This window comes from Chrysochloris asiatica, unplaced genomic scaffold (genome assembly GCF_000296735.1).
Source record: "Chrysochloris asiatica unplaced genomic scaffold, ChrAsi1.0 scaffold00162, whole genome shotgun sequence".
In the NCBI taxonomy this organism is placed as follows: domain Eukaryota; kingdom Metazoa; phylum Chordata; class Mammalia; order Afrosoricida; family Chrysochloridae; genus Chrysochloris; species Chrysochloris asiatica.
In genome coordinates, this window is record NW_006408680.1 from 7,506,785 (window position 1) to 7,516,507 (window position 9,723).

A 9,723-nucleotide genomic window follows, 5' to 3' on the forward strand; every position below is an offset into this window, starting at 1 on the left:
TGTTTGAAACCAGCCAGGTGTTCACAGGTGTATCTGATTTTGACAAAGTGAAGGTACATTTGAGGTACAAAGCGCAAATACTATTGTATTTTGTTTTGTTTTTTTTTTTTAATTGCTCTTTGGTGAGGGAGTCTCCCACATGTCTAGGAACTGACGTGGATTCGTGAGCTGTTCATCCTTGCCTCCTTGGCTGGAAACAGAGAGAGAGACACTATGTTAGAAGTTTGTGTGGCTCATCTGTGAAAATCACATGACAGTGTACAAGCGAGGACACAGCGAAAGGAATCCTTTAGATCTGAGAAGTCCCCGTATTGGATGGTTCATTTTCGTCATCAAGTTTAGGACGCCTAAGGACAACGTTGTAGGCATTGGCAACCTTCAAAGGTCAGAAAAACCAGGGAAAACATATCAGTTGAGAAAGCCACACTTGAGTCAAACATTGAAGGATTCCACAGAATCACCTATCGCCTTGAATTCATTACACAAAATAGTGTCGTACTCAAATTTATGCTTCCACTTTGGATCATTTTTCAGTTTTCTATTCATCCTTTCTGTTTACTCTTCTCTTTCTTGAAAAAGGAATACAATGTTAAAAATCCATTCTCTAAATTGCTATTCTTAGGCTGCGGGAACCTGACTTTCAAGTAAAAGCAATTTAGAATAACAAGGAGAAATAGCATAGAATCATGATTTACAGTCTCCTAGACCAGTGTGATTAATGCACTGGACCATTACAGGTTCGCTCGGAGTCAGAACTGACTCGATGGCACTTAACAACACCAAAGACTCGCCTTCCAGATCCTACAAATAGAAGCTGATTCACATGTCCATTTTATTATGAGAAATAAGTAAATGAAAAACACAGGAGCTTTCGCAGTGGACTCTGGCTACTCCTGGAGAAAGAGAGGCCTAGCCTGCTGAGCCATTTTGCTTTAATTAAAAATGGATAAAGACAATTACTCAAAGAGCTGTGCCAGCGGTTACAGCTAGAGTCTCTGGTGGAGCTGCCCGTCAGGCACTCAGCTGCTCACCAAACGGCTGGAGGTCTGAGTCTGCCCAGGAGCACAGAAGGAACTGTGGTGATTTATTTCTGAAAACTCGGACACTGAAAACCCCGTGGAGCACAGGGGCACCAAGAGTCCACAGCAACTCAGTGGCAACTGGTTCTAATTTTAAAAGCTGGTCACAATAAACAGTGAAAAGGAAAGGGCTAAGGGTTTAGCCAACACATACTTCGGAGATAAGAGTCCGAGTTAACTGGAGAAGCCTCTCTGGACAGCTCTGGAATGTTCTATGAATTCCATGGACCCTCCCTGTCTCTTGTTGTGGCTACCGAGAGTCCTGATGCGGTGCTGTAGGTAAACACTGGACTGATAACCACAAGGGTGGTGGTTCAAACCTACCAGCCATGGCCCAGAAACCCTATACAGAGTTTCTGTGAGTTAGAACCGACTCGATGGCATTTACCAACACTGAGAGAGTGACAGGGTTCCATGGTTGGCACTTCTCTGGAGAAACTTCCCTAGCTTTCAGAAGAGGTGGCCCAGCAATGGTCTGCACATGATGGATTTCACCCCAGGACCCCCTCGGCAGACCCCGCAGAAAGGGAAAGGCTAAAATAGGAAGCTGCGTTCGAACTGCATTTAATTAAGGTACTTTTGTGTGACAGACACCGTGTACCTGTGATTGCAGTTACTGAATTAAAACCACCCGTGGCATGTCTTTGGCCTTTAGCCGGGGGGTAATTGTTTTCAGCCCAGCTCTGTTTTAAAGCTTGAGTGGTTTGTGGTAGGATTGAAACGTGAAAACCATAAACGTGGACTAAACCGAGAAAAATGCCTTGCATGTCTCGAGTCCCCCTTCAAACACGGGGCTCACCTTTAGAAACGACACCCCCACATCAACCATGGGTGGGCTGCAGAAAGGAAGGAGTGTGGTGGCACTAGGGGTTGAGCACTGGGCTGTGAATCACAAGGTCGGCAACTCGAGCCTACCAGCCACTCTTCAGGAGACAGATGAGACAGTCTGCTTCTGTAAACCTTCAGTCGCAGACCCTATGGGGTGGTCCTACTCCTTCCGGTAGGGCCACCAGGAGTGGAGTCACTTCTGCAGCAGTGGGCTAAGTTTGGTTTGGGTTTTCCATGGGAGGGGCCGGGGATCAACCCCTGTTCATCAGATGATACGGTACCCCTGAACTGGGACCAGGAGATGCTGGCCCGAGACACACAGATGTGTTTGTAAACACGTGTTGCTGCTGTTATGTGCCATTGAGTGACCCTCTAGATGGTTTCTGAAGAGCAGCTGGGAGGTTTGAACTTTCAGCCTTATGATGAACAGTCCAGTGCTTACCCTACAGCACCATACAGGACTCCACTGTACTGTATCTCACCATGGGAATAGGAAGCATCATCTTTTTCCTACTTAGAGCTGGTGGATCTGAACTTCTGATCTTGAGGTTCGCAGTCCAGTGTTTATCTTACAACACAGACTCCTTAAACACACACAACAGGAAATACAAAATCCCCATGAGGCCTCACACTTGTCTCCTTGGGATGCCCCACTGAAAACAGAAGACTCTGTATTCACATTCTTCACATCGTCTCTGGTTTCTGCGAGCTCCGACCAAGACATGTGGAATGCGCTACATTTCCACAGAAACGAGGGAGCTCAGGCATTTGTCTAAAGTGAAGGATCAACAGAGATCTCAAACCCTGAAACTCACACACACACACATACACACATTTAGGTACCATCTCTACCTACCACCCTGAAAGATCAACACATTGACACCTTAGATGCCCCTCACAAGCTGCTGCGGGTCTAGCAGGCTGTGCGTGTGGTAGACACTGCATCTCTGGGAATGTGTCCCACACTCCGAGTCGACATACACTGGGACGGCCTTCGCCTGTAATTAAATTTGCTGGTTGAAAGCTCACCTGTCTATTCACACTGCTTTCTGCATTTCTTCTAGGCGCTGGCAGAGAGAAAGAGAGAGACAGACAGTATTAAAACCCCAGAGCTCTTCGCTTAGTGAAAGGCTCAATATCATTTGAGAAAGACTCATTGTTAGTGGACAAGCCACCATGCGAGATGGCCTCAGTCCCACTGTGGAAGGATGGTGCCTCCTAACAAAGTCCAAGGAATGCTCTCTGACCCAGAGCACTCCCAACATGTTCTCTCCGACTTTCTCCACAAGGGAGTGAGCCCGCCTCCTGGGGGAGTCTGGGAATGAAGCCCCAAGCTCTTCACCAACAACAGATCTGTGCACATAGGGCTTTTTATTAAAATCATGAGAGACATATTTGGCTCAACATAAAGGCACCCTGGGGGCACAGTGGTTAAAGTGCTTGACTGCTAACCACAGGCCACTGGTTCAAACCCATGTACTGGAGGAAGCTGTGTTTCCAGAAAGCCCAATGACAGTTCCACTCTGCCGCATAGGGTTGCTGTGAGCTGGACTGGCCCCTATAGCAGTGGGTTTGGCTCAACATTTTGTTGTTGTTAGGTGCCCTCGAGTCAATTCTGACTCATAACGACCCTGTATAGGGTTTTCGAGGAGCGGCTGGTGAATTTGAACTGCCGACCTTGCGGTTCAAACCAACCTATCAGCCCGGTGCATTATCCCACAACGCCACACACCAGGACATAGTTCTTCCCAAGTCTCCAAGTGCAGTGGGAGCTTGAGGGAGAGCTTCTGGGATGATTGTGAGGGTGGCCACTCAGTGCTGGACGTCCAGGGAGGAGGACATGGCTGGTCACCTCCAGCGTCTGCCTGCCTTCTTTCCGTCACCCCCTTGACCCTCAGGTGCCCATAACCCCCACTTGCCTACAACCATGGTCACTGTGCAGCGTACCACCTGTCTACTACAGCACGACTCCACCTCCTCGCTGGCATCTAAGCCCACATCCCACACTTGTCTCCCCTCTGCCTTCCTGCTCACCCCCTCTCTGGCCCTCCTTAGAGACCCAGTCCTCTGTCCTTCTCTGTCTGCTCCCAGGTCATGTTGATGGCATCTCTACATGGATGACCCCCATGATCCCACTCTGAGAGCCACCTTCTTTGTCTCCGTTTACATTTTATGGGCATCTCAAAGTTAAGGGAACCACACGGCTCTCTTTGCCTTCCCCTAGAATCTGGTGTCCCCCTCCTTGAGCTTCCTGGGACAGCAATGTTAGCATGTTCCTCACTCCTCCTCCTCCTCCCCACATAGGGCCCCTCAGCAAGTTCCCAGAACTCTAGGGATTAAGTGTGATTACCTACTAACCTCAAGGTCAGCAGTTCGAAACTGCCAGTGGTTCTGCAGGAGAAAGATGAAGCGGTCTGCCCCCGTAAAGATTTACAGCCTTGGAAACCCTGTGTAGGGTCACTATGAGTGGAAGCCAACTCCACGGTACTTAACAACAACAACCAGCTGAAAGGTTGGTGGTTTGAATCCACCTACAGGCCCTCAGAAAACAAGCCTGGCCATCAACTTCCCACAAATCACCTACTGAAAATCCTGTGGAGTCCACAGCTACTCGACACTCCTGGAGTTGCCAAGAATCTGAGTCGACTCAAGAATAGCTGACAACTATAGCCTTCAAATCATTTCCAGAACAGAAACACTCCCCTAGCCCAGACCTTTACCCCTGGCCTCTGGCAATAGCTTCCTGCTCCAACCCCTGCCCCTGCCACCCCCAGAGCAAGAGGGAAGTCTGTAAGCTCATGCTCAGGAGTCTGGGGACTCTGCCTCCCTGCCCTGCCTCGGGCTCATCTCTAAGGAATCCCTGGCTGCGCCTGCCCTGCCTCCTCCCCCTGGTGCCCCTGGAACAGGCTGGACCGCCCTGCCCTGTCCCTTGCACATCTGCTTCCCCCACAGTTTGCCTGCTCCCTCCTGCATCCCTCCCAGTCTGGACTAGGGTGTCAGCCACCGAGAGCAGAGAGCAGAGAGCCTTCCTCAGCGCCCCTTGCCCCCTTCGCCCTCAGGCACTAGTACACCACATTGTTTTTTATTGATCTCGCTTTTTTCTTGTCACCAGACTAAAGTGAGGGCACCGGACGGACATGGATTTGTGTCTATTTACGCTTCTTTTGTTGATGCCTGGAAGAGGGGCATCACCTGAGTAACTTCACGGGGAGCACACGCTGCACCCTAACTTCCTGAGAGCCGATTTCTCTCTGTTCCAGGGAAAGACTAAAACACAGAAGGAAGAGTAAAGGTTAACGCAACGTGGACACTGAAACACAGCTGTCCTAACTGCCAAAGGCTCAAATACACACCACTCACATTCGCTCTTTCTCTCCTAGCGTAGGTTTTACGCATCACGTGTCTGAGCCATGGTCTCTGCTCTTCCATATCACTGAATCAATGGGCCATACGGCGGTCTCCTTCTTTTACAGAATCTCTGTGTGACCACCTATCCTATGCCAAGTTTTCGTTTTGCCAATTTCTGTGCTGGTTTGTTTTGGGTGGACACAAAGTTTCCCAGCAATTAGAGAGATTCTTGTTGTTAAGTGAGTGGCATTGAGTCCGTTCCTACTCATAGTGACCCTGGACAGAGTTCCGAGACGCTGCTGGGGGGGCTTGAACTGCTGACCATTAAGTCATGTCCAGCAATCGCTGCACACTGAAGGTGCGAGGTGAGCAGCAGTAAGGCAATCCTAACATTCCTCAAGTGGAAAACTACCCCCAAAACCCAACACCACTCAACAAAACTCATATAAATTCTATCGGAATTGATCCTGCAGAGCTCTGTGGTCACTTTCGGCTTCAGTTCCATTGTGCTGCTGGTTGGTGGTACTGTGTGCCCTTGAGTCAATGCCCTGTAGGATTTCCGAGGCTGTAAATCTCTGTGGGAACAGAAAGCCTCATCTTTCTCTCACAGAGCACTGGCGGGCTCGAACTGCCGACCTGGCAGCTCAGTGCTTATGCTGAGCACTACCAGTGCTCCTTATATGGGAGAATATAAATACCATTAGTAACGCCTGTGGAATACAGCATCCAAGATTTGACAGGGGAAAATCTGTGGCACTGTAGGTTAAGCACTGAACTGTTAACAGAGAGGTTGACAGTTCAAACCCACCAGCTACTCCTTGGAACCTCTATCTAGGGTTTCTACACACACCAACACCAGCCAGCAGCATGATGGACCTGAAGGCAAATGGTGACCACAGAGCTCTGCTGGGTCAACAAGGACCTTGCTGGGCTAGGAGGGAGGCTGAGGCCTTCACACACTCCCCAGGGCCCAGGCCAGCTGGGAGGTTACGTCATCGGTGTCTTCAGGTGACAGCCCACAGCTCTGGGGCTCTGAGGCAGCATGCTGGCATTCAGAAAGGACTTGTCCCTAATTGCTAGGTTTCTGTATAAATGTATGAGGTTATGTGGTCATCACATAGAAATTATTTTTCAGAATTCTTCAGGAAAGTTTCCTTTTTTGGTTTTATCATGTCTTGGTTATTTTCAGAGAATGATTTCTCTTTTGCATTATTTGCAATACTGAAAATTTAGACCTAACAATTTTCCAATCGTTTGTCTAAGTAGGCTATACACTAGTTCTGCAGAATGACCACGAACAGTGAACCATAAGGTTGCTGGTTCAAGCCCACCAGCCGCTCAGAGGAGAAAGATGAGGCTTTCTGCTCCAGTAAAGATGTACAGTCTCGGAAACCCCACACAGGGCTGCTGTGAGTCGGAACTGATTTGATGACATTTACCCACAACAAATGTCTTAGTGGTATGTATTTAAATACAAAAATCTTGTGCAATTGCTTAAGTGTAGTTAGATTAGAAGTTGTACCCATCCATGCATCTCTGCAGATTAAGTGATGCCACTTTGAGGACTAACATGTGACTGACTACCCAAGCTCAGCATTTGCAGTCGTCTCCTGCGCTCAGCGAATACAGAGGACAAAGAAGAGTCAGCACATTTGAATTCTGGGCTTGGTAAAAAATAGTACACACAGCAGGGAATGCCAGAAGAACGAATAAATCTGTGTTGGGAGAAGCACACCACAGTGCTCCTTAGAATTCGAATGGGGAGAGCTTGTCTCATGTACTTTGGGCATCTGTCCCCAGGAAAGAGGGTCAGCAAAGAGGAGGAAGACCCCCACGAGATGGACTGACACATTGGTTACAATAACGGACTCAGTGCAAACACCAACAGAGAGATTGGTGCAGGACTGGGCCACCACGAGGCAGGGCCCACTCGACGGCCCCCAACAACACACACACACACAAGTAGGAAGACAGATAAAATGATCTCATTTTTAAGGAAAATAATTATGTGTGTGTGTACGAACGACATTGATCTAGGTTTAATTATCTCTGAGAAAACAACAGGATTACTTGTAGTTATCACTTTTTAGAATAAAAAATGCATTGTTGAGTAGTGTGTAAAAATAAAAGTGACAAAATATAAGAAAACTGGAAACAGATTGGATATTTGGAATGTCCTGACAAATCCTCTCTTGAATATTTAGGTTTTACAGCCTCGGAAACCCTGTACAGGGTCGCTATGAGTCAGAACTGACTCCACGGCACATCACAACAACAACTGACTCTTTACTATTTCAAAACGATACAGGGTAGTTTTCGAAAAAAATAACTGAGAATAAATTTGGGGGTGGGAGTAGGAACCAGACGAGAAAAATTCCTCAAATGTTTTTAAAGGAAAAAAAAAAACTATTTTTCTTCTGAAAGAAAAAAAATTAAATATTGCAAAAGCAACTAACCAAGCCTCCAATGGTTACTCCAAATGCATGCTTTTACCAAATTGTATGTGTTGGTTTTTGTGAAAATCATATGCTATCTTCTTGGTTGCTAATAAGGCAATACCCAGGAACCTCCCCCTCCTCCCCCCATTTTATTCAGAGGGACTTAAGGAAGGGACCTGAAGTCCCAGCGATTGAGACATTTCTAGTCAAAGATTGTGTTCATTCCTTTCTTCTCCAAGTGCCCGCTTCTCCAAGCCCTCCAACCAGGCTCTGGCCAACAGAATGGGAGCAGACGAAATGAAGTCAGGTGTAAGGCATGCCATCCTTGGAGCACAACTGTGCCAGAGGGTTTAATTCATTCTTCAGACGTGCTCCCCACAATGTCATCGTTGTTAGCTCAGACTCCTGGTGACCTGGCATGTGCAGAGTGTGACTGCTCCGTAGGGTTTTCAAGGCTGTGACTGTATACCTTGGATCACCAGAGCTTTCTTCTAAGGTACCTTCCTATTCCCACTGCCCTCACCTGTCTGCCGCTCTCCTGTGTCTCCTACCTGTGCTCACCCTGTGCACCAGATTCCACTGCCCCGGAATGCTCTCCCACCTGATACCTGCATGACTCTGTTCTTCTGCCCTCCCTTCATATCTCTACTACAAGTTCCTTCTTCAGCAAGACCTTCCCTGGCCTCCTGACCCAAAGCTGCATCTCCATGAGCCCATGACTCCTGTCCTTCTCCTTTTCTCTTAGCACTGTAACAGTCAAGAGCGTGCGCCGTTTTTCTTGTCTCCTGTTCATCTCCACTTGTAGGGACCTGCGCTCCCTTCTTGTGGAACCACTGAACTCAAAGCCGTGCTCAGTAAGTATTGATAGATGGAGGAAAGGCGGCGCCCTGTGGATTTATGACCAGTGCACGAATGGAATAGGAGGCCTGACCCAGCGTCTTAGAAAACAGAATGTGTGCGTGTGCTTTTGAGCACCAAAACCCTACCCAACAATGTTCACTTGGTGATGTGTCTGCTCACTGGCTTCACTGGAGGAGAACCGTTTGATCTGGTGAACTCTGTGATTCTGCGGGCTTTAACAAAGACGGTTTCCTAACAGAGTATGGTCACCTTCTGTTTCAGCATCCTGGAGGATCTCACCTCCCAGTCTCCAGGCTCCAGAGTTTGCTTACTGGTTTCTCCAGTCTCCAATCTTCCAAGTCCTCAACAATACTTACTCACTTGTGCTTACACGCTCACTCCCTCCATGAGCTCAGAACTTAAGACCATCCACACATCAGTTCCTCGTGGTAGCTCCCTCTATCCTAGACAGCTACTTTCCACTAAGATCTCACCCGATCACCATCAACTCAAGGTTTCAGAGAGGAATGCTCACTTCCAGGGTCAGATCCTCGGCCACCTGTCCTGAGCAGAAACTGCGCCCAGTTCTATGACACTACTTTCCCAGACCTGAAACCGGAACCATCCAGATTGCCAAGAACACCCAATCCCATCTTATTTCTTCCATCAACAGTGGCTTTTATGAGCAACTTTGTAGAGTCCTTGAAGAGTTCTTAGGAGTGCAGGCTAGTCTGAGTGAGACTGCTCTGAGGGGCACCATCAGCTCCAGTTCATTCCCACCAACATCTTGCTGCTGTCTCTGATCAAACAGGGTACAGACTTGGATTAGGAGACATAGAAGGGTGCTGAGGCACCCTTGAAGTGCTTGGCACAGAATCTGGGATGTTCCTCTTCTGTCTTCTTGACTGCTGAACCCTTCTTCATCCATCAAGCAGAAACTCCATGTCATATCCAAAGGACACCTGCCCTGAGACCCCGAAGTTAGCTGTTCATTCTTAGCACACTTTGTACAAACTGCTATGTTTTTATCCCAAGGTCTTAAAATGATTTTCTTTCTTCCCTACAAATTGTGTAATTCATAGGACACTCAGAACTTTTGCTGAGTGTTTAAAGGTCACCAAGAATGCAGTGTGTTGAAAGGTCACCAAGAATGCAGTGTGTTGAAAGGTCACCAAGAATGCAGTGTGTTG

The 9,723-nt window shown here is 47.9% G+C and overlaps 1 protein-coding gene across 1 annotated transcript in view; it reads right to left on the minus strand.

Moving 5' to 3' along the window:
• Positions 1–289: 289 nt before the first annotated feature.
• The window catches only part of LOC102810654 (SPARC-related modular calcium-binding protein 2-like), a 151,743-nt gene continuing 142,309 nt past the window's right edge, over positions 290–9,723 (minus strand). Inside the window, exons 13-14 of the mRNA XM_006871196.1 lie at positions 2,937–2,974; positions 290–376 (exon numbers count right to left, since the gene is read on the minus strand). Of these exons, the coding sequence (XP_006871258.1) occupies positions 290–376; positions 2,937–2,974 (125 nt within the window). The remainder of the gene's footprint in view (positions 377–2,936; positions 2,975–9,723) is intronic.